This window comes from Mus caroli, chromosome 12 (genome assembly GCF_900094665.2).
Source record: "Mus caroli chromosome 12, CAROLI_EIJ_v1.1, whole genome shotgun sequence".
NCBI lineage: Eukaryota > Metazoa > Chordata > Mammalia > Rodentia > Muridae > Mus > Mus caroli.
In genome coordinates this window covers 109,000,613-109,025,530 of record NC_034581.1, presented here as the reverse complement: position 1 = coordinate 109,025,530, position 24,918 = coordinate 109,000,613, and the positions used below count along the sequence as shown (strand labels likewise).

Sequence of the window (24,918 nt, the reverse complement as noted above, 5' to 3'; positions counted from 1 at the left end):
AATTTGGACTCTGCTTATCAGACCAACCGGTCTTCAAGGTACCTTTCCAATCAAAGGTCAATTCTCCTTTCTCACTAGAACCTCTCCCAATCATTGCCATTGGGGCTAGATCAGTACAGCTTCCATTAACCCCACAAAGCAACCACTGATCAAAAGGGTTAGTATTAGTTTGGAGGGGGTCCATAGTACTAAAATCATATCCAGCAAAAGTATCATTATACTCTCTACTAATATATGGGGATAAGGAAAAATATTTCTCTACTGCCCAAGTATATTTTTTAGCTTAGCAGCCTGTCCAAGGTAGTGGTACATCTTCCATGGACCCTTCCTTGCAAAAGGGTGCCATTCTAGGTTGTGAAGGTGGCTTATTTCCAGAACTTCCACCTTTTCGGCTGGGCCACCATCCTCTTATAACTATGGCCCTTTTTAACCAGGGTGCTGACTGATTATACAAGGATATGCATTGACTCTTTTCTTGCAATGAAGAAATTAGTACAAAGCACAGGCTTCCCTGTATGAAGAAAGTTCTATTTTCTTGCAAAGCCTGAATCTGTTTATCTAAAGGCAAATAAGCAAGTCCCAGTTCTTTATCTGTAGTGAAAAAGCATGGAAATATTTGTGCATTATGCATTACTGGCATAGGAAGAGGGAAAGTTGACATAATTCCTCATCTAAACTCTCCAGATATACTAGGAACCAGAATCTNCAGCATGAGGAGTATGATCCATTGATGTCTTGAGATCTTGTTCTTGTGACTCATTGTCTGAGAGCTGAATTCTTCGAGTGAGGCTCTCTGGAATCTAAAAGGGATTATCTTCCTCCTGTGGAAAAACACATATAGCTCCCCTGGATCTTATTAAGATAGGATCCGGGCCATATCATTTATTATCAAGGACATTCTTCCACTTGACCATTTCATTGAGCAATTGAGGCCATTGTCTATGCCTTTCAGCTGGTGATCTCCCAGCTTTATCCAATTTTAGAAAATTAAGAGTAAATATTATAAGGGATAGAGCCATCTTTGGCATCATAGCCTTTATCCCCCTTTTTGTTTTTGTTTTTTAAAGAAGTTTTAATTTTCTTAGTTACTTAATGACTGGTTTGAGATAGAGGCCTTCATATACATTCCGTGTCCTCTCCAGGACATAGCCTGTGGGAGTCGGATACCTTAATGCCAGGTGTAGGTCATGAATGTTTCTGAATAACAAGAACAGAACGTTTGTTTTTAGGGTGGCTATTCAGCCCAGTCATATATACTATTTAGATTTACAAAATACACAGCTAGGACTTATCTGTTTAGTCTTTCTTGCCAGTGGCTAACTTCAGCTTAGGATTTTTTCTCTTGAATTGGAGCCAGGTAATGATGTATGTGCTCAATAGGTTGAATATAAAAAGGGTACTCGTGCATCAAAATACAATCTTGTATTTTCATCAAAATTTTAGATACTGAACTGTTAGTCAGTTTTAATATAACATGAACAGTGACCAATTACCTTTCAATTGTTTCTCTTNAAGAGAGATTGTAACTAGAATGCTTGAAAAGTCATTATAGTCACTTGTGTATAATTTATTTATTTATTAATCAGAAATTAGAGAAAGTCTTTAAGTTGTCTCTGCAAATAACTATCTTTTAAAACCCAAATAAATATAAGAATCCTGAGTTTGTANCTTTTCAGGAGCTATCTGTAATCTTTATTAATTAAAGCTTTATGTAAACCTCTATAACACAAAAGCAAATCCTGGGGGTCTTTTCCAGGCAACTTAGGACAATTTCTTAACTGCCCAAAAACAATTTTCTTTTCTTAAAGAAACAGTATTTTTTCAATTGCATAAGCAATTGTAAGCTCTGAGATATAATATTAACTATTAATATACAACTTAAAGTTTGATTGTTCAACATTTTTAAACACCATCTTCAGCACACAATTTAATTATCTGTGCTCAAATAGGATAAGCATGTGATTCAATTTACATATACTTTTCTCTCATATAATTGCAATTTTTTAAACACAGTAAATGGGATGCATGCATGCATGAATTTATAATTTTTTAACTTATCTTGGGATAATGATTATCAATTTTACTTTATATGATGGTATGTAATAGATCAAACATCAATATTCTGCAATAACCAAATTAATGGCTGTTTGGAATAAGGAACAGACACTTATACATGTAAGCAAACTCTGTACACTATAACTTTATATAGAGTAGGCAAGTCAGATCGCAATGTATTGATAAATTTCACAGCCTAATTGATCTTTTATAAACTTTTGAATTTAAATTTAATTTAGAACAACATCTGGATAGGTCTGTAATAAGGCTCTAAGAAGTGCCACACAACCCAAATGCAAACTTTTTTCAATCTGAACACTCTGCCCCAGTTTTGGCTCAAAGATTATCTCTATGTTGAAGTATCCTTAAAGACTTGTTTTCTTGTGTTTGTTTATGTTGTTTAGAAAGACTCAAACCTTGAGTTCCCAATTTTAAGCTAACTTTCTGTTACAAGCNAAAGGCTGCCTGCCCCTTTAAGAGCTCCCTTTGCAATCGGCAAGGCTTTTTCAGCTGTACTTGGCTCCCAGCCACAGTGCAGCTAACTTATAAACAAGATAAAGGATGGACAGCCAGCATATAAAGTTTTATTTTTCAACATGAAACACAGAACAACAATCATTCAATCATCCAAACAAAAACAAATATGAATCGACAGACACATGGACAATTTGGTGTACCAAAAATAGACAATAGACAGACAGAGAATATAACTTGGTGTCTCAAAGGGACACAGATACCTTAACCAGAGCTAAGAAAATCTCCATAGGAGGCAGAGAGAATGTTAGGACGTCTCCCACTTTCCTTATGTCTCCAGGAGAGCTCTGAAATAGCTTATTTTCATTTTTTCTCTTTTTTTGCTAAAAGATCCCAAACAGGGGATAACTGCTTTTCTAAAACGTATTTTCTCTCTCTCATGTTCAGAGTCTACTTCCTTATCTCCTTCTTCTGGGAATACTGCCAGTGAATGAGAGAAGAGGCACAGTGACTCTGAGAGCTATCTCTAAGCCTTTAATGAAGGCTGCCTCTTTAGTCAAAGTCCTCGAGAGGAGGGTAAATTGACTTAATTTATATTATCCTTTGTATCTTTATAATTTATATTATCCTTTGTATCTTTATATTTTATATTATCTTTTGTATCTTTATATTTTATATTATCTTTTGTTTCTTTATATTTTATATTATCTTTTGTATCTTTATATTTTTTATTATCTTTTGTTTTTCTGTTTTCTCCTTTTTTACTCCATGGTAGCATTAGCCCTTGCTTGCGTCTGGAAGAAATCTTGCCACAGCGCTTTCCATTCAAGATATATTCCCATATTTAGAGCCACAGCTTTTATCACCATTGTACAGTCCCCGGGAGTCATTGCCAAGGTCGCAAGCCTTTCGACTTGTGCTACAGTGAAATTGGCACTGACTCCATAGTTACGGACAGACTCAGCAAGCTCCATAATCTGTATATACTCCACTGGAGCATGAACGCGCCCACCCTCGGCTCCTTCAAAGACAGGAAATGCCTGTTGCTTCTTCCTTTGTTCTTCTCTTGGAATGAACGAGTCTGCGCACTGCTTCTCTGCGCAGGGCTGACGCACTACACAGGGCAGGGGCTCCGCATAGGGCAGTGGGTGCACTATGACCTTGAGGCCGAACAGCAAGCTGGCCTTTGCCAGCCACTTTTGGCTTTTTTCTTGACTGATTAGCTTGAATTTTATCTGGCTGGTACTTTTCTCTCTCATAACAAGCTTTTTCCTCCTCCGAGTCTGTTTCCTCAGATGGGCTAAGTTCTTCATCTGATTCTGAGCTGCTAAGAGCTAGCTCCTTAAACTCATCTAGCGGTGGGTATAGGCTCCCTCTTCTAGGGACCTACGCTGATTGATCTTTTTTCTTTATTTTTTTCTCCTCCTTTCTTCTTATCTCTCCCTGGGTATTCTTCCCCGACATAATCTTTTCCTCGGGTTCAAGACCCGTGGAAAGGCCTGTATGCTTATTTGGTGCATCATGTTTCCTCTTTGCTCCTACTCTCTCTCCCCGCTCTACCTCTGATAGGCTTTCTTGAACTTCGTCCAGAATTTTCTGCCCTGCCTTAACTACTTGTTGACATTCCTCATACTTTAAGCATGATATAATGAGCTTCCACAATGGTATGGTTCCTGCTTTAAGTTTGCTGTTCTCCTGCTCCCTAACTAAATCTCCCCTGAGTTTCTCCCAAGAGGGGATAGTTAAGGACCCTGAACACGCAAACCACGGTGCTATAGGTCTATCTCTTTTACAAAGCCTTCTAGTGTCTTGGTGGAGATTTTCAAGCCATGCGCCTCAGGACCTAAGGCGGTCACCACAGAGTGGGAGGCTCCCATGCTATCTTCTTGCCTTTTATCTAACCTTGCCTGACCTGGTCTGGACACTAGTTAGCAATTCCTCCTGTGGAAACTGTACGCAATCTAAAGAAAAGAACGAGCACTGTGAAAAGGAACAGAAAGGCTTCTAACGCTGGAGACAGTTCAAGGCCTTACCTTGTAGAGCTGTATAGTCTCGTAGTTCTGAATCCGCCCCGAGTGAAACGAGGGGTCTCCTATCGGCACCTGGTGATGATATAGTCCTGGGTATCTCGGCACCACTATGTCCTTGTAATGTTTCGCCAGCAAAACACACTCAGACAACAGGATCCTTCTATGGCAAAGCTTTATTGCTTACTTATCAGGAGACCCTGAATACAGGAAACTCAGTCCTTTTATAACCCACAAAGAGCTGTTGGAGACGTGTTTCACCCTGACTGGTTGCTCATCATCAGCCCAGTTGATGCCACGGGACAGGTAGGGCACAGGCATGGAAAAATACCCCAGCACATGCGCAGACTACTTGTTTACTAGTTAGAACACGGGATATCAGCGCCATCTTGTAGTGGCGATTGCAAGGGCAGCTCCTCACAGTGGAGAAGGAGGAGCACTCTTCCATTGCTGGTAAGATTGCAAATTGGTACAACCATTCTGGAAATCAATCTGGTGATTCTTCAGAAAATTAAGAGTATTTCTACCTGAAGACCTACACTGTCTTCAGGTAGATGCTCCACTATACCACAAGGACATATGCTCAGTCAAGTTTAGAACAGACTTATTCATAATAACCAGAACCTGGAAAATTCATAATAATTAGGTGCCATGCTGTGCTTGCAGACATGAACCTAGCATGATTGTCCTCTGAGAAGTTCTCCAAGCAGCTGACTGAGACAGACTCTCATACTTACAGCCAACCATTGGACTGAGATAAGGGATCACTATAGAAGAGTTAGGGAAAGGATAGAAGCTGAAAGGGATTGAAACTCCATAGGTAGATCAACAGTATCAACTTACATAAATGCCTGGGAGTTCCCAGAGACTAAGCTATCCACCAATTAGCATAAGTGGGTTTATCCATGGCCCCAGGCACTTATGTAGCACAGGACTGCCTTGACTAGTCTCAAAAGGGGAGGGTGGCTCTAATTCTGTAGAGACTTGTTTCCTGACAGAAAAGTAATGCACAGGGGCTTGAGTGAAGTATGGGTGGATGAGGGGTGGGAGGGTAGTGGTGGGGATCATGCTTTTAAAGGCAAAAGAATGGGAGTTTAGGGTAAAGAATACATGGAGGGGGACTGGGAAGTGGGGCTACATTTGGAATATAAATAAACAATTTTAAAAAGATAAAAAGAAATACTTATGATAAATTCAGGAAAAGTCTGTCTTTATTAAAGATCATATTGTAGACTTAAGATAAAACATCATAGTTGTAGTCAATCAATTTCCCTTATCAACTATCAATTTCCATCCCTGCTTCTCAAGGCCCTAGTAGTATATAACATCTGAAAAGTTCCCAGAATTCCAAACATCACAAAATCAGAGGAACTTTCTACCAACCATACCTTGGCTAGAGCATGAGGCACATCATAGCTTTTGCAGTCAGTAGAAAGCTGCCCCATATCCCACACTAGAGGTTAAATGAAAACACATTCTTATATTTCTATGTTTTTAAAAGATACAATAGTTCCAAAGTTGTCACTACACAATTTTGTGCTCTCCGTGGAAAAAAACATTTTAAATGCAGCATATGTGTCCCTGGTTATTTCTGAAGTTATCTCTCAGAAGAATCTGTTGTCTGCTGTTCTCATACCCTGGAATCAGCAATCATTGCTTCTGGCCCCTTCATAGAAACCTGGCAACTTAGCCTCTGTGCAATCTGCTACAGCATCTTTTCCTTCTTGTGCATCCTTTCTAATGGTTATTTTTAATGAGGACGTATGTGATGGTATGCTGATATTTGAATTTCCTGGAATATATGTCAGATACTCTTCTATTTAAAGACACACAATTTAATCATAGAAAAAAAGTCATTGAAACATTGGCAATGCCCTGAAAAAGGAATCCATGTGTTGCTGAAAGTCTTATTGCCCATCCTAGCCTAAAGGCTCAGTTCCTTAGGTGGCAGTCAGTGCTCTTTCTTTGATTTTTCTTTCCAGTAGTGATACAACCTTGTGTTAAACTATTATCTCATGGATTTGACACATCTTGACTTCTTCACATTTGAAACATTTTAAAATATGAAGATTAACTTCTTCACTAAAAAATGCTTGATATTTCGGGTGTAGCTTTCTCTGATAAACTCAGCTCACTTCAAATTCTTTCCAGAAGCTGGGTGTTGGTGGCGCTCGCCTTTAATCCCAGCACTCGAGAGACAGAGGCAGGCAGATTTCTGAGTTCCAGGCCAGCCTGGTCTACAAAATGAGTTCCAGGACAACCAGGGCTACGGAGAGAAACCCTGTCTCGAACAACCACAACAACAACAATGAAAACAAAACAAAACAAAACAAAACAAAACAAAACAAAACAAAATTCTTTCCAGATATTTATTTACCTATGCTCACCCCAATAAGTCACTATGTAAATTCTCCAAAGGTATGGAAATCATATACATTCTAAGTTCTAAAACATCCATACTGAAAACAACAAAGAAGAGTGCTTTAACATCATTGGAGGAAGTGAAGAGAAAATTCCATGTCCTGTGATCTGTGACTCCCAGCATCCTCTCCTCTTCTATGTCCTCCTTTAAGAGGCTCAGTTCCAGAGTGAACTGATCAGTTAACCATGTAGCTGCCTTAAGTTTATTTTTCCCCTGTTGATTTTAAAGTGTCAGAGTAGAGAGAAGTATACAAATGAAGACAGACTATTCAATAAAAGGAAATCACAAATATGTGAGGCAGGAAATTGACAGATAAGTAAAGTTAATACAAATATCACTGTTTTCCGTGCAATTATAGAATCCATAACAGCCACACAGCAGCTGATATATACTTTTATCCATTACAACAATGATTGTACAATGGAGATGCTATAAACTCTGTAGCTTTTTATGTGAAAAAGAATAATAACTGACAAGATTCACATAGGAAGTCTCCACGGTTGGAGGCACATTGCATCAATTAAGAGGACAAGCATCTACCATTTGAGCTCTAAGGATCTCTACCACATATAGAGCACTCGTCAACAGTATTTTATTCTGAGGATAATTTTCTTCTGTCTGCTACTTTCTATAGGGGGGCAGAGGTGAGAAACCTTGAGCGCTCCTTTGCTTCTCATCAAAGACTGGCTCTTCCTCAGTTCAAGATCTTAAGACCTCCATTCAAGTCAGCATCTCATGAAGGAATGCAAATCTCACCAGGCTCCACCCAACCCTACATTGAAAAGCTAACTCTGGGCCTGAGTAAACACTGGTGTGCAGCCATGGGCAGACTCACATTCTCATTCCTGCTGCTGCTGCCTGTCCCTGCATGTGAGTGCCAAGACTCCCTAAGGGATGTACTTACATACCCTCACCCTCTTTCAACCTTACCATCTGCATTTTATTCCACAGATGTCCTATCTCAGGTTACTCTGAAAGAGTCTGGCCCTGGGATATTGCAGCCATCACAGACTCTCAGCCTGGCCTGTACTTTCTCTGGGATTTCACTGAGTACTTCTGGTATGGGTTTGAGCTGGCTTCGTAAGCCCTCAGGGAAGGCTTTAGAGTGGCTGGCAAGCATTTGGAATAATGATAACTACTACAACCCATCTTTGAGGAGCCGACTCACAATCTCCAAGGAGATCTCCAACAACCAAGTATTCCTTAAACTCACCAGTGTGGACACTGCAGATTCTGCCACATACTACTGTGCTTGGAGAGATCACAGTGGTGCAACCGTGGCCTAGAGCTGTGCAATATTTCAGGATGGATCTCATTTCTGTTCCTTCCTAATAGAGAGGAGGAGTTGGGGAGGGTACACATTTCCTGCTTGCCTCTGGGGTTTCCTTTTTACTGTGAGTTTCAGAGGCTAGGCTTCCTGTTATACTCTCTAAGTCATTTTTCAAACTTTTTTGTTGTTTCTTTATGGATTTGACATCATGCACCCCAATTCTACTCATCTTCCCCTCTCCCACACACCCACTCTCCAACCTTGAAACCTCCTCCCCAATAACGGGAAAGAATATGGTCGAAGCTGTAGTCTGTCAGAACGTGAGCCACAACATGCCCTTTCATCCACACATTGGTCAAGTAAGAGGCCTCTGGCTTCTGCTATACTATCAATACCTGAACTTCACTTCGACCCTCTGGGATATCCTATTGCAGCCCTGTTACTGTGATCTTTTTCACCTGCACCCAAGGTCTCAAAATAATGACTTTGAGAATGAATTATTTAAGAATAATTGCCTAGGTCAAAAGCTTTGGATTCTTCCTGCTAGCTCATAGATCAGTTATCCCATTTATTCAATTCTAAGTCCTGCCATGAAGCTAGTTACCGCTCTTCAGGTTCAATCAACTATCTCCATCACTGTCTCTTGAGCCTGAGTCTATCCCAGGTCTCCTCTCCCAGCCATAACTCCAACCTCCTATTTCCTGCCTAAGCTAATAGGCTAACAACTTTTATTTTAGTTGACAGGTGATATGTCCATACAGTGCACAAGATATTCTCTCTACAGTCCTATCATGGAGACCCTGTAGCTTTTAATCTGTAGGAACCTTCTTGTGATTCAGCAGTTCATCAATAGAGAAGATTTTTGGGGGAACCAATTCAAAGTCCTGAATCTGTGCCCAAGATGGATCTGAGCTGTACCACCTGCCAGCTCTTCTGCAGCACTGGGTCAAGCACTCCTGCCCTGGCATGTCTATTCAATGACACAGTCAGTGAAGGTCAGAGCCAGTCCTTTTGCTCTCATGCTCTCAGGCTGGCTCATCTGTACCGATGCCATAAGGGCAGCTCTACTATGCTGCCCAGGAGTGTTCTAGGGCCTGCTCTCCTTAGGGGTGCATCAGGAAAGAGACGGGGCCAGTTTGATCAGTCTTGTGGACATAGGTGGCAAGGGACAAGTGAAGGGAAGATGGTATTATTTCCTTGTCCACAGAACCTCAGAGCAGATAAGAGTTAGTGATGGCTCTCTTGCACTCACACCCACAGGGCAGCCCCACGGCAATCCCCATATCCATGGCTAGCTCTACTGGAATTTTCCCAGGCATGGTACATGGCCTACTCTTCCACGTACTGGTGCATATGAGGGGCAGGGACAACTTTGCTGTTCCAGCTCTTCCACTTGCTGTAGGTCATGGGGGCAGGGCGTCAGGTTGGATCAGGCCATCTTCCTGTTTTCTCTAGTGCTGCACCAGGTGAAGAACACTGCCAGCTCTCCTATTCTCATGACCCCAATGTAGCCAGGTCTCCTGCTCACTTTTAGGAGGTAAAAAGAGGAAATGAAATCTCTACCTACATAGAGAGGACAAGAGTTAGTGCTGCTTCTCCTGGAGTCACACCCACAGGGCCAGCTAAATAGTAATGCCTGAAACCAGGGCTTGCTCTACTGAGATTCTCAGGTGAGGTGGAGACCCCACCTTTCCCAGTGCTACAGAAGGTGACATGGACAGCTGTTGTACCTGCTGTGCATAGTAAGAGGCAAGATGGAGCCATATCTCCTTCACCCACGTCATAGCATTACAGACAAGTGGTGGTGCCAGCTCTCCCTTTCTCATTCCTTTAGGGACAGCTTACCTGAACCTTTACATTAGGGTCACATTTACTGTTCTGACCCAACAAGGAATAGGGCCTGCTCTCCCAAATTCTGTATTAGGTGCAGGACAGGGACATCTCTTCTGCTTTTATGACCTCAAGTTTAGATACAACATTGTGAAATCATCATGATAAAATTAATAATAAAAGTTTTATCTAAATTGTCAAATAGAATGGACTAGACACTATGTATGTATATCATACCTTACAGGTTTTATTATTGCTATAAAGGTTATATATATATATTTTTTTTTTTAAAAAAGAACCTTTTATTTGTCTAAAATAATTGAAGAGAGATCATCTTATGTATTGTATAAATACCTTGCCTGTTAATTAAAATACCTATGACCTATGACTTAGGCAGGAAATAGAAGTGGGATATCAGGAAGAGAAAAAGTTGGAGGAAATAAGGAGGCAGAATAGGATCCTGAAAGGGTGAGCAGATGGACGTATAGACACATGGTACCTGAGTACTGGTAAACAGCCATGTAACAAACTGTAGGTTAAAATAAATGAGTATCGATCATTATAATCTAGTCAAAATAAAGCCTAGCTGTATGGCCAATGTATTTGTCAATATTATTTGAGTCTGAGTCTTACATCTGGGAGCATGAGTCTGGGAGGCAGAACAAAAGCATAATTTCAACAAGAATGAATGCTATAGCTAGACTGAAAAGCCCCAAGAGAAGAGCATGAGCTTTGTTGAGATATTGGGAAGAATTGGGTCAAATCTCATCAATCATCCTTGAAATATCTATCAACAGATTAAACATTGAAGAAAACAAAAGAAAATAAACCATGATGGTATGACTTCAGCAGTAATGTCCATCATCTCTTAGAAACTGATTTGATATGATCTCAAACTTTTCTGATTATTCCATATTGATAGTAAGGAGGATCAAGTATAGCACAGTTATAGAAGAAACTGGTGGGCATTTGTGATTAATAAAAACAAGGTCCTGACTGAGGAAAAGAGCAAAATAATCCATAAAGAGTAAATGAATATGGCTAAAGACCAATGTACACATATACTCAAGGAAAGCTCATACAATGTTTCACAGATACGGCTCAACATTTTGTGATCCTTGAATTTGTTTGATTTGGGAAAATAAATTCATATTGTATATTCATAATCTCAAGAGCCCAAACGTTTGTGAATAAATTCTATTATGAGAGGAGTATGGCTATATAAATCCACACTGCTTGGTCAGAGAAGTATTTCTGTACATTACCATCCATGATAGCAATCAGTCTTCCACCATACTGGAATATGACATGCAGGTTTATTGACGTTACCTAACATAACACAGATGCTGAAATGCCAAATGAAGATCATCCAGTTTAAGGGAGAAATGTTCCTCTATAATGACAAGTGTGTGTTGCCCTGCAGATATTGCACTGGGCAAAGACAGTCCACATTATATAATATCAATTCTTACAAGTGATAGGTGAGAAGTCATGTGTTGGAATTGTCTCATCTGTTCCTCTCCTGCAATATTAGGTGCATCTTAATCATGCTCATGACATTAAAAAATATACAGGAATAGTTTGACTTTTTATAGCATATATTTTCACTTTATTATATGTATCTGCACTTTATACATTTAAACACAACCATACACAAATAATCTAAATCTATTCTTCATCAGTAAAAACATTTAACTCCTGAAAGCTTTTTACTTACACATGTCCTGAACTAAGTGGACCCTAGACTTGAAAAAGGTAGACAGGGAGAGATAAACTGTGTAAGGAAACTTATCATCTATCCATTAATGCCATTGTTCAAAGAGATCTCCTACCAGGTTTTCATATAATTTTAAAATTTAACTAGATTTTTAAAAGATATTTTCTTTATTTACATTTTAAATGTTATCTCCTTTCCCAGTTTCCCCTCTGAACCCCCCCCATCACCTCCTGTTCCACCTACTCACCAACCCACCCACTGCCATGTGCTAGACATGGCATTCCCCTACCCAGGAACATTGAGCATTCACAGGGCCAACAGCTTCTCCTCTTGTTGATAAATAAAGCCATTCTCTGCTACATATGCAGCTGGAGCCATGGGTCACTCCATGCATACTTTTTGGTTGGTGTTTTAGACCCTGGGAGCTATGGGGGATACTGGTTGTTTCATATTTTTGTTCCTCCTAAGGGGCTGCAAAAACCCTTCAGCTCCATGGGTCCTTCTTTAGCTCCTCCATTGGGGACCCTGTGTTCAATCCAATAGTTGACTGAGAGCATCCACCTCTATGTTTGTCAGGCACTGACAGAGCCTCTCAGGAGACATCTATATCAGGCTCCTGTCAGAAAGCACTTGTTTGGCATCCACAATAGTGTCTGGGTTTGGTGACTCTATGTGGGATGGATTCCCAGGTGTGGCAATCTCTGGATTTTCTTTTCTTCAGTCTCTGCTTCACTCTTTGTATCTCCTCCCATGGGTATTTGGTTCCCCTTTATAAGAAGGATCAAAGGACCCACACTTTGGTCTTCCTTCTTCTTGAAAAAGATGTAAAATGAATCATAGTTCAGAATGTCCCTAATGAGGAAACATGAAGAGACCAAACCCCAAAAGTTATAGACAGAAGGACACTGGTTGTAGCAATCCACTCATCTTTGTTGGAACTGTGTCAAGCAGCTGTGCTGGCTTCATGACTCTTGCTGTTAGCAGTGGGTATGGCTGTGCCAATTTCCATTCTTCTTAGACTCAGTACCATGACCTACTGCCTCATGCCTTCATAGAACATGGACTTACACTGATACAGAGTCAGGTCCTAGAGTCCACTGGGCTCCTGGTCATCACTCTTCTTTTATGTAATATTTGTTTTTGGAAAAGAGGCGGAATAACAACGAACATAGATGTCCGTGTTCCTGCATAATCTCAAGGGCTTAATTCAGAAGGAAGTCCCTTTAGCTCAGAACACTACTATAGCATGCTTCTGATTAGAAGCCCCCTCCTCATGTAAATTAATGTCTTGTGCTTCATATTGATGCAAGATTATAAGAAATGCCTGTGGCAGGCATAAATACCCTAAGTCAAATCCGTGTTAGAGGCTAGAAAAACAGTTTTATTTAAATTTAAATTACTGTTTGAAATATCAGTGACTTTGTAAACCACCTGTGGTCCCCTCCAAATGGGAAACAGGAATTGACCAGAAGGGAGGGGAGGAGAATCTTTTACTCTGAATTATGATTTGGATGGGATGTTCTAGTGTACTCAGAAGGCATTTCTATGATATGAGACAAGTTAAGAAGAATTGATAAGGGATTTTTCTTGGAAGTCTGACAGATTCAATAGTGACACTTTCTGTTCCTTGGCTTTTCATTAAGGTGATTCTTTTAAGAACAGCATCAATTTCATTTAAAATTCATCTCTTTCCACTATTTCTACCTTAAGGACTTAATTTTGGTAGATAATATAATAGTAAATGTTTTCTTTTTGTTCAGGTTATCTAGCTTTGCTAGAGTGTAACTTTTCATAGTAATTTACAATTTTAACATACAATAAAATTCATATTTACATTATGAAGTTCTATGATTAAATTTTGAGCTTTATGCATGTTATGCTGTAACACTGAGCTATGGCTTCAGCTATGTTTTGCTACTTCAATCTCATGTACGCAGTCCTTATTGAGTGAAGCTTTTAAATCTCTCCCTAAATTATAACATTTAAGTTCTGTCTTGTCTATCTTCCTTATGACCTTGTTTTATATTTCTGACAACACAGCACAAGACTTCGCATTTACAAAGCGCAGTAATGTGAGGGTGCAAATTCATATTGCTATATATACCTAGATATACACACTAAATACAATTTCTTTTATTTTCTATTTACTTGTTTTCTTTTTTGAGACACAGTTAGTGTAGCACATGCATAACTCAAATATGATTCTCCTGTGCCCACCACTTATCTATCCAAACAGTGCTGGGAAGAAACACAGAATTCAGGCATCCACAAAATCAAATGGGTTTCAAGCCAAGAACAGTAAATGATAATTTGAAGCTATAACGCCACTTCATTTTTTATTACTTCTCAAACATCTGTACTAGTATTTGAGACCTCTAAGGTTCCCACCCCTGACCTGAAATAGCACAGAGACATGCAAACAACGTTCCCCGCCTTGCTCATGAAAAACAGCCCTGACCATAAAGCTCTGACAGAGAGGCACCTAACTCTGGACTCACAAGTCTTTCCCTTCAGTGACCAAAAGTGACACAGACCATTCACCATGTACCTGGGACTGAGCTGTGTATTCATTGCTTTTCTCTTAAAAGGTAATTCATAGATAATAAGAGATACTGCATGTGAGTGGAGGGGAATGAGAGGGACACTGTATATTGTGACTGCTTACTGACAAGATTCTCTGTGTTTTCAGGTGTTGAATGTGAGGTGAAGCTGGATGAGTCTGGAGGAGGCTTGGTGCAACCTGGGAGGTCCATGAAACTCTCCTGTGTTGCCTCTGGATTCACTTTTAGTGACTCCTGGATGAACTGGGTCCGCCAGTCTCCAGAGAAGGGACTGGAATGGGTAGCACAAATTAGGAGCAAACCTTATAATTATGAAACATATTATTCAGATTCTGTGAAAGGCAGATTCACCATCTCAAGAGATGATTCCAAAAGCAGTGTCTACCTGCAAATGAACAACTTAAGAGCTGAAGACACTGGCATCTATTACTGTACAAGGCACAGTGAGAAGTCTTCATTGTGATCCTAGACACAAACCTTCCTGCAGGAGCTTTCATAACCAGCAGGGGGAGCAGAGTGGACATGTAACCCAGGGACAGGAGCTACTGTTTATAAGGATGGGGGGGGGGGAGGAGGTGAGACCACTTTATCATGAGCCCACTTTCTCTGGAGACCATTTTTATGATCTAGTGTTGGCTCCATGTACCTGAGCCAGTCAGCATTTGAGAAAAGAAATGGCTGTTTCTGTGTCAAGCTGATGAATCCCATCCATTCCAGTACAAATCATACTGGCTGATTATAATGTGCTGCTTTCAGTTTTTGATAGTGGACTCTTAGACCAAAGTCAGCATCTCCTTATTCTAGATTCATACTTGGTTATTTCTAGTGTCCTGAAAACCTCCCCACCCCGACCCCACCCAGATCTGGCTGATCCATCGTGCTCTATAACAGGAGAGGGGAAAGGAAAAATAACTAAGGTTCTCATTAAAATAGCGACTTTGTAAATAGTTAACCAGACATCTCTAACAAAGGCTTTATTGTTTATTCCTTAGTAAAAAAAAATAATAATAATCAAACTCTGAGGCTTCAGAAATGGCACACATAGCAAGCAGGAAATAGACACCTAAGCTTCCCTTAAACCAGATCTTACCAAACCTAGTACAAACAACTGAAGGCAGAACAATTCCAGAGTGAGAAAAGATCAATAGGGCTGAGATGAGGTCTCAGCAGTTAAAAATGATTGTACCTCTTGTAGAAGCCATGAATTTGATTGTCTATGCCCATGATTAACACTTCACATGTACCTTCAACTTGAGAAAAACAAGAGCCCTCTTCTAGACTCTCTGAACCTACACAAATATACACTCACACACTCACACACTCACACACTCACGTGCACACTCAAATACCACATTCACATATAAAGATGAGAATGGAAAATTGAATACATATGTGTGTGTGTGTGTGTGTGTGTATATATATATATATATATATATATATATATATATATATATATCAATAGAAATAATGATAAACCCAGCTGAAACAGACATGCTAGAGTTTATGACTGAAAATTTTCTGGAATAAACAGAGTGATCACTCCACCAGTGGGGGATTGGGGTATAGAGGGCACATTTTTAATTATTTCATTGTGGCAAATGTTTTATTTTGGAATAGCTTTAAGATTACATAAAGGTTTAACAAATAATACAGAGCATTTCTATATATCATGCTCCCTCCATTTTCCTTTTTGTTGGCAACTTTAACTATTGTAGTGAAATTTCAGCCAGGGAAGTGATGGCACACTCCTTTGAAAGAAGCAAGCAGATATTGTTGAACTTTAGATCAGCATGGTCTATATAGTGAATTCTAGATCCATCAAAGTTACACAGAGAAACCCTGTCATGAAAAATCATTCTATCACTTAATGCATCAACTGATATAATATTTTAAATTGTATATGTTTTGATATTATAACATACATTAAATATGTCACTGCTTTTCCTTTTTTTTTCCTCAGACCATCTCAGATATATTTCCTTGTTCTATTTCAAATTCATGACCTCTTATTCTATAACTGCTGTTACATATTTATTTCTGTCTTAGATAAGTTTTTATTCCTACAAAAATGAACCATAATGAAGATAACTTTTATAAAGTGTTACATTTGATTGAGCCTGGCTTAAAGTTTCAGACTTTCTGTCTATTAGCATAATGGAGGGAAGCATGGCAGCATTCAGACAGACATGGTATTTTAGAAGGAGATGAGCATTATACATCTTGATCTAAAAGCCACTAGGAGACATCTGTCTCTTCTGCACCTGTAGAAACTTGAGCAATAGGAGCCCTCAAAGCCTGCCTGCACAGTGACACACTTCCTCTAACAAGGCCACACTTATTCCAACAAGGCAACCTCTCCTAATAGTGTCACTTCCCATGAGCCAAGTATATTCAAAATAAAACAATTGTTAAGTAATTACAAAATCCAGATCAGTCTGTCAGTCTGTATAATGTTATTTGTGTGAATGATTTTAGGGCTTACCTGTTTATAATGGATAATCAAGTGGTGTCCTTTTTCATGGGATGGGGCTCGCTATTTCACTTACACTTAGAATCTGTCTGTTGCCTGTGACTGCCTTCTAGTTCTTTGTAGTGTTGGACCATGGCTGACATCCCCTCACCTACTATGTATTGTCTGTTGTTGTTGTCTTTGTTTGGGTAGTATTGGTGAGACTGTATATTCACATTATAACTGAACTACATTTGAATTAAGTAAAATCCCAACCAACAAGCATGCCTAAGAAATAATTTTTCTTATTACCTTGTTTGGGATGGGAAGATCCACCTTACTCCTGGGCCACACCAATTGGTTGCTGCTGAACCACTGATTGCTGCCTCCATAAAGGTCACAGATGTAGGAAACATTTGCTTTTGCCCACTTGCTCTCATTATCCCTGGGAAGTTCATCTATCTACTTAAGAACTATTGCTTAGGTGGTATTAGAGTCTAGTCATTCTCTATTCAGATATGTGCTGAAGACCAGCCATGACATCTTGATCTTGCCTGGTAAATAAAACAACTATTGGATTATTGATCCTTTCTTCTAGAGACAGACATTATGGACTAGCTTGAGACAGTATGTATATATATATATATATATATATATATATATATATATATATACATACATACATACTCTTACCCTAACTTGAATGCATCCTCAAATAAGGATACGCAACATATTTCTACCAGTACCTGTACTTTGAAGTTATATATTGTACATGTATGAATATAAACATATAGAATATGTGTCTCAATTTTATTCCTCTGGAGAACTCAATTAATATAAAAGTATTTGGTGTATCATTATAGTGAAATGATACACCCCATTGTACACTTGCACCTTATGTAAGTTCAAGAAGAAATTTCTAGCAGAATTCATGAAAACCTCAGGAGAACCTGAGTTCTGTCTTACTTTGCCAGGATGTGCAGTGTACTGTTAATGACAGGGTTAATTAACTCATCTCCAGGGATATAATTAGAGATCCTGTTATTGAGAATACAGTCTTATGTAACACTAAGAGTCATTGTAAGGGGATATAGGTGTCTGGCACTCAATACCCAACTCCTCTGAGCTTAGAGGCAGTAGGAACCAGTGAGAAGATTTCTTTAATTTTGTTTGTATAATAACTTTAATGTGTTTAAATAAGATAATTTCTTTTCTATTCTACATTTAAAAATATATATCCAAGCACATAATCATATTCTAGAAAGGCACAATGTCCTGTATGGATGTAAAAATGACTATTCCTTTGATCTATGGTCATATTTTGACGATTTTATTTCAAAACAACAACAACAAAAACCACAACGGAATTCTCTTGTTAATGCAATCATTTGGACTCATATCAAAGAAAATAAGCTGTGTAAACAAGACCCAATGACTAGAAAACCCAATTTGTAGGGTGAAGATACCAAGAGAACATAATAATACAGATTTGATCCTGAGCAGAAGGCTAAAGGAAAAGCATTCTTACCCTATCTTGAATCCATCCTCAAATCAGAATTTGCAATATATTTCTACCAGTCCCTGTATTTTGAAGTGAGATAACAAAGTCCCTCAATCCCAGGCTATTCTGGAATCAACCCCAAGAAATTCCATATAAACCCTGCCTTCAGTTCATTTCCCTGCTGCTTTGTACCCAAGCAGAGGTAGCCAGAACCTTCTGTACATTTCCCCTGAAATTGTCTTTCATAATTTCTCTTGTGCATTTTGAATTTGTAGTAAATCTTTTGCAAAAGAAGTCCTGTAATACTTTAACTAAGGAAACCTCTTACTTCCAGAGCCCTGCTGTTACACTTGCACTGGGAAAACTTACCCCCTTGCTAGGACAGAGCTGAAACACTTCTGGATGAAAAGAGTTTCTCTTCAGAGCTGCAACATGTATACAATTTGTTTCTCATTTGACCTAAATATTCTCACTAGTGTGAGATCCTCACACTGAGAGCTGATTGAGGTGCCTTTCTACATACTGGTACATTTATTTTTCCTAAGGGATGTATTCTCACAGTACATCATTATCCTTCCTTATCCTCTGGACCTTTTCCAGCAGATCACATGACACTTAGGAAGAGAGTTTTCACTAGGTAAAGTTCAATAGAAATTTTTTATCCCCTAGTTCTACTACATTCCTTTATGAAATGCATAGTATGTCAATACCATCATGGATTCTCCTTTTCAAATATAAACCACAGAGTCAGGGTAGAAAAAATAAAAAAGAGGGATTCCTTTACCTCTGTATTTGAGGGAATCTTAAAAAAGAAAGACTATAATTAGTATGAAAGTTGAGTTGTAGTTACATTTGAATTGTCTGGTAAATGTCAGTTTCATAGTATCATTACCAAGTGGACAGCCTGGACTTCAAAATGAGAGTGAAAGCTTCTATCCTCTATAGAATTCCTTCTTATCTCTGCTCCAGTGAATTAGTGTAACACAAGATTGATATGCCAATATTTCTGCACTGTAAGTTATTTCTTAGGTACTAGAATATTGCCTACCAAATATTTTAGTGCTACATCAACATAGGAGTAAGATAAGGAAAATAAAACCATGAATCATGATACAGAAGTCTAAGGGTGCAAGCTGGAAGTTGGGGAGACTATAAATTGCAAACCCAGTGATGTACTTAATCCAGTAAGTCTCCATGCCCTTGATGTTTCAAAACTTTCCCAAACAACACTACCAACCAGAGACCAAGTTTTCAGATATGAGTCCACTGTGCACATTTCTCATTAAAACCATGGTATTTGAATATTCCTGTGAAAATATAAGAATCTCTTATTTTCTATTCACTGTATCGTTATGTGTAAAGAACATTTTTTATTAAGAAATTATATGTATCAGAATTAATCATATAATCTCTTGTTGCTATTAATGGATATATGTGTGTCTTTGATTACATGACAAAAAATATCTACCAATGAGTTTCTCTTCCCTTGAATCCTTCCCACAGGTTCACTGACTGAACAGATGGAGCCACGTTACTCTACATAGGTAATGAGAAGACAGGGACAATTTCAAAGCAGGAAGAAACAGATTTAGAGAATTGTGCTAATTTTGCAGTTCAAATCTTTTATTTAAAATACCCACCTGTTGAAAACACATAACCTTTGTAAAACAAAGTACTATCAGAATGAATATATTTTCAATGGTATGTGTACATAGTATTTCCTCTGTTTTTAACTTACAGGTTTACTGTGCACTGCCCTTATTATGCCATATGTTACATTGTGTAAGAAAAAACATTGTCACAGGAGAAAAATACATGTTGTCACTGATTGAAGCATGGATGCCTCTGGTTTGATTACCAAGATCAGAAGTTCCTGGGACCTTAGTAAATTTTGCAGTGATCCTCTGAACAGAATCTTCTGTCACACTCCTGAACAAAGGCAGTCTGGGAATCTCATTAGATTCCTATGGGCCTCTGCTAGGGCCCAGACTCAAGTCACGATCAGAGTTATCAACTGGAAGCAGGGATATCTGGAAGGTACATATTAAATATACACAGATTCTTTTTTTGGGTACCAGCTGACAGACAAATTTTCAAGGTTATTTTTTGGGGGGGTTGTTTGTTTGTTTGTTTGTTTTTTGTTTTTGTTATTTATTTGTTGTGTTTTTTTTGAGACAGGGTTTCTCTGTATAGCCTAGGCTGTCCTGGAACTCACTTTGTAAATCAGGCTGGCCTCAAACTCCAAGTGCCAGGATTAATGGCATGCACCACCACTGCCCTGCAATTTTCAAGGTTTAAAGTTTCTCTCTCTTCTCTCTCATTTTCTCTCTCATTCTTGGCTCTCTTTCTCTCTAGCTTGCTTGAACTTTGAGACTATGCACACTCTACATTCTCCTCTGCACTCTGCTTTTCTTGAATACCCACATGCATACACACTTCTGTGGATTCCCCTTTCACACTCTTCACACACTCCTCACACACATCTCTCTGTCACTGTCTCTGTCTCTCTCACACACAAACACACATCACACACACACACTACATGCACCCTACTTTCATTCACATTCACACTCTTTATACAGAACTCATACTCTCTCTTCATTCACTCTTCACATTCTCTCCTCTCACTCTTCACATGCTCTTCTCATGCTCTCTCTCTCTCTCTCTCTCTCTCTCTCTCTCTCTCTCTCTCTCTCTCTCTCTCTCCTCTCTCTAACTCTTCATTTGCTTTCCACATTTACCTCACATACTATTCACTTGCTCTCTATATGCTCTCTAGCCTTTTTCTTGCCCCAGTCTTTTATTGATACTCCAAAAGCAAGTAGACAAAACACATTGTATAATGATTGTATAAGCAAAAGACATTGTATAATAATTGCCAAATCAAGTTCAAAGAACAAACATGTCCCACAAAGAATCAAGAATTATGATTGTCCCCAAAAGTTTCAAGCTTCCCTATTTAGGCCTATAACCAAAGTAATAATAATTGCAAAATTATCATTATTTAAACTTTAACTATGACTTATTATACTTCAGAGCTCAGAGCTTTGAGGTCAGCTTCTTGTGAAGCTCTAATTATAAATGACATGGGAAATGCTACGAGGCATTGGCCAGAAAGAATCAAGTTAACCCTTAACTCAATAGTTCCACTAGCTTTCTGCCTCTGCACATTGCACACAATGACTCTCCTAAGAATCCCACTGTTTAACTTAATTTTACTAGTATAAAATTTTACATATTCTATAGTTGCTTATCTAGGAAACACTCTCAAATATTGTGCAAAGCTTATTTCATACCTTCAATATTTTTTCTTTTGTGGGGTCCCAATGTTGGCTCTGTTTCATTTTCTAATAATTTTTCAAGCTTTCTTTGCAAATCAAGCATTAATCTGGAACTACATTTGTGCAGTTATTACATTATTTCCAAGATGAGAACACAAAGCTTCACCAGGGCCATTAGGATTGTGCTGTGCTGTGCCCCATGCCTTAATTTTTAATTGTTTAAGGATCATTACATCAGGGACCATCCAGTTTCACAGAATTTGCCAGAACAGAAGGAGAAAGAAGTAAGAACGTCAGATATAATAAATAATTATGCACACCAAGGTGAGCTGAAAAGCAGCCATGCATCAATGAAATCTAAATAGCCATTGTCCAGGGCAAAGTTCAGGAGAAATGGGAATAACTGTTTTTTTATACAGAGCTGGTGTGTACTACTGAGATGGCTCCATCTCGGCCTCCTGTAGGTAGTCCCTTATTTCAGATGGCAGGTCCCCTGAAGAGATGTGTCGCTTGCTTCTAGAGATTCCAGACACCATCCACTACAAAGCCTGTGACCAGTAAGAGTTAAGAGACTTTGACCATTGATGTATTTTTCAGATAATGTGTATAACGAGTAACTAAACTGAATAGTACTTTTCTTGTGAATCCACTTCCCTTCCATGTACTCCACTCTTATTCCACTTTCTTCTTCTCCTCCTCCTCCTCCTCCTCCTCCTCCTCCTCCCTCTCCCTCTCCCTCTCCCTCTCCCTCTCCCTCTCACTCCCCTTCCCCTTCCCCCTGCTCCTCTTTTTCTTCTTCTTCTTATCCTCCTCCTCCTTCTCCTTACCTACTCCTCCATCCTTCTCTTCATCCTACTCCTTCTTCCCTCCTCCTCCTCCCTGCCTCCTCCTCCCTTCTCCTCCTCCTCCCTCTCCTCCTCCCCCTTGAATGAATTAAGTTTTTATTTTTTGCTCTTCATCAGATCAGTTTAGGTACTGCTCAGGTTGTGTACATGCAGAAAGCTGAGACAGCCTCCTGTATCTGCTCTACTCCCATGGACCAAGGCCTCTGTGCAATAAGAACTTTGGGGGATGAAAATGTGCAGGGGGAGCCTGGAAATAAGGGGACACACCCAATATTGTTTCATGGGCTTAGAACTGAATTTCCAATAATTGTACTGTCATAGACACCTCTTTGGCAAGCCACTTTTGGGAGATCTATCTACAGCTGGGAGGCATCTTCATACTTCAACATCTGAAAATACAGTCCAGTGGCCTTTATGAATACACAGTATTGAATCAGATTGGAGTGTTTACCAGATGGTCCCATATATCTCTCATCTCCGTATTACTGGATTCCTCTTACAACTTCACCCTTCTCTCTGTAAATGATAGTAACAGTATTCATGTTCTCCTCAGCACACTATTACCACAGAAGGACTGTTTCCCTCTTATCAGTCAACCATTTGAGTGCAAACCACATAACCATTACAAAGGATCAATTCAATATCATTACACCAATATATCTACTATGAGTAATTCCCAACTTCATTGTGATCCACAGGTATGTCCCCTTCAGCAAGAGAAAATGAGTCAAGCTTGATCTTCTACATCTTTCTTTGTGTTCCTTGGACAATTTTGATTCAGGTCAACCAAGTCAAAGGTGAATGATTATATTGTAAATCCTAGGTATGTGAACCTGGAACAATCATATTACAAAATATTATTTTATCCTTAAATGATATGTGTCTACTAACTCTCAGTGTTCAACACTGAATACCTCTACTAAATAGCCTGAATAAATTAGAGGTTAGATTGTATTTCCAAGTTCAGCACTTCAATGCCTCAGTGAAGTTTGCCCTACTGGGGTTTCAATATTGTGCACAATATTGGAGTATGGATGCCAACCTAAGTGTTCAACAACAGTGAACAAAGATGAGAATATAAAGAGGTAATTGTGCACTAAATATGACTCAATCAAGAAATATATAGTATTCTTTTATTTATGAAAACTGATGACCTTTGTCTAGGAGGAGAGGCAAGGATAGAGAGAAAACAATATTCACCACTAAGTTCCTGTGGTACCTAATAATGCCAAAGTAATAGTACCATAAACTAGAATGGTCATCTAATATTAGAGCAAGGAAAATGAATTGTTTAATGTTTCTGACGTTGCCACTGAATAAGATTCTGGAGTTTTGTTTCATAGAAAAATGTCTGTAGAGGATTTATTGAATAATGTCAGAAAAATAGTAACCTACAAGGAAAAGGAATGGAAAATGCTGAATTGGTCATTTCATAGTTAATACATGGTTTGCACCACCAATCTTTATTTCTCACTGATACACACACACACACACACACACACACACACACACACACACATATATATATATATATATATATATATAATTAAATTAGGATAATGTGTAAGGCAAATCCTTACAAATAGGATAGGAGAACGTAACTTGGAAATCTTAAGGTCTAAGGATATTTGTCTGCTTACAACATTTAAAATTCTCCACTGGTATCCATTTTTTGTCTCTCACCTTCCATGAGAACAATGGGGAAATTATTAGTCATTCATGAGGTTTGTATCATGTTATGTGCTCCAGATTCGTAACTGAGACATTGAGCTTCACTGCTAGGCATGTTGTCAAAACATTCCATAAAATGCCTACCTGCTCTGAGATTCAAGAGCAGGGTTTTCTGTTTTTAATCCCTAGCAACCTATCTCTTATATTCAGTCCTCAGTGGGCATGAGAACCAGGCAGTGGAAGAACAGCCTAACTGCTGGTAAATGTGTGGGCATCATTCAGAAACATTACTAACATAATCTCAGATATGAATACAGCAGAAATAAGTGTTTGAGGTCAAATATCTGGGTTTTGAATTTCTCAACCATAGAACCTGTCCAGATATGTCTCTGTGGCAGGGGTTGAATGCCAAGATTCCTGATATGAGCCAACAGCAAGCATGTTCATCTAAATTGCTTGGAAATTTTAACATTCTTAGAAATTTGTTCTGACAGCAGCGGGAGAGAGTAATGATGACAAAGCTCTCCATAATCACTTGGCTCATTGCAAATCAATTGAGGTACAACCACAGAACAGTAAATGATGAATTCATGCAATAATGCCACTTCAGCTTTTATTACTTCTCAGACAGCTGCATTGTATTTGAGTCCTCTTAGAACTACAACCATGAGCTCATTATATAACACAGAGACATGCAAATAATGTTCCCCTCTGCTCCTGAAAACCAGCCCTGACACTAACAGCTCTGAAAGAGGCACCTAACTCTGGATTCAGTAGTCATTTCCTTCAGAATGCACGGACAAAGAACATTCACC

The 24,918-nt window shown here is 38.9% G+C and overlaps 1 pseudogene and 2 gene segments (V, D, J or C); 2 read left to right on the top strand and 1 right to left on the bottom strand.

Annotated features, from left to right (window-relative positions):
* Nucleotides 1–3,290: 3,290 nt before the first annotated feature.
* On the bottom strand, nucleotides 3,291–6,001 carry LOC110306626 (annotated as a pseudogene).
* A 1,798-nt stretch (nucleotides 6,002–7,799) lies between these two features.
* On the top strand, nucleotides 7,800–8,264 carry LOC110306625. The segment is given in 2 exon segments: nucleotides 7,800–7,848; nucleotides 7,930–8,264. Coding segments are annotated over 2 exon segments (384 nt in total).
* A 6,060-nt stretch (nucleotides 8,265–14,324) lies between these two features.
* LOC110306624 lies at nucleotides 14,325–14,819 on the top strand. The segment is given in 2 exon segments: nucleotides 14,325–14,383; nucleotides 14,485–14,819. Coding segments are annotated over 2 exon segments (381 nt in total).
* Nucleotides 14,820–24,918: the final 10,099 nt, after the last annotated feature.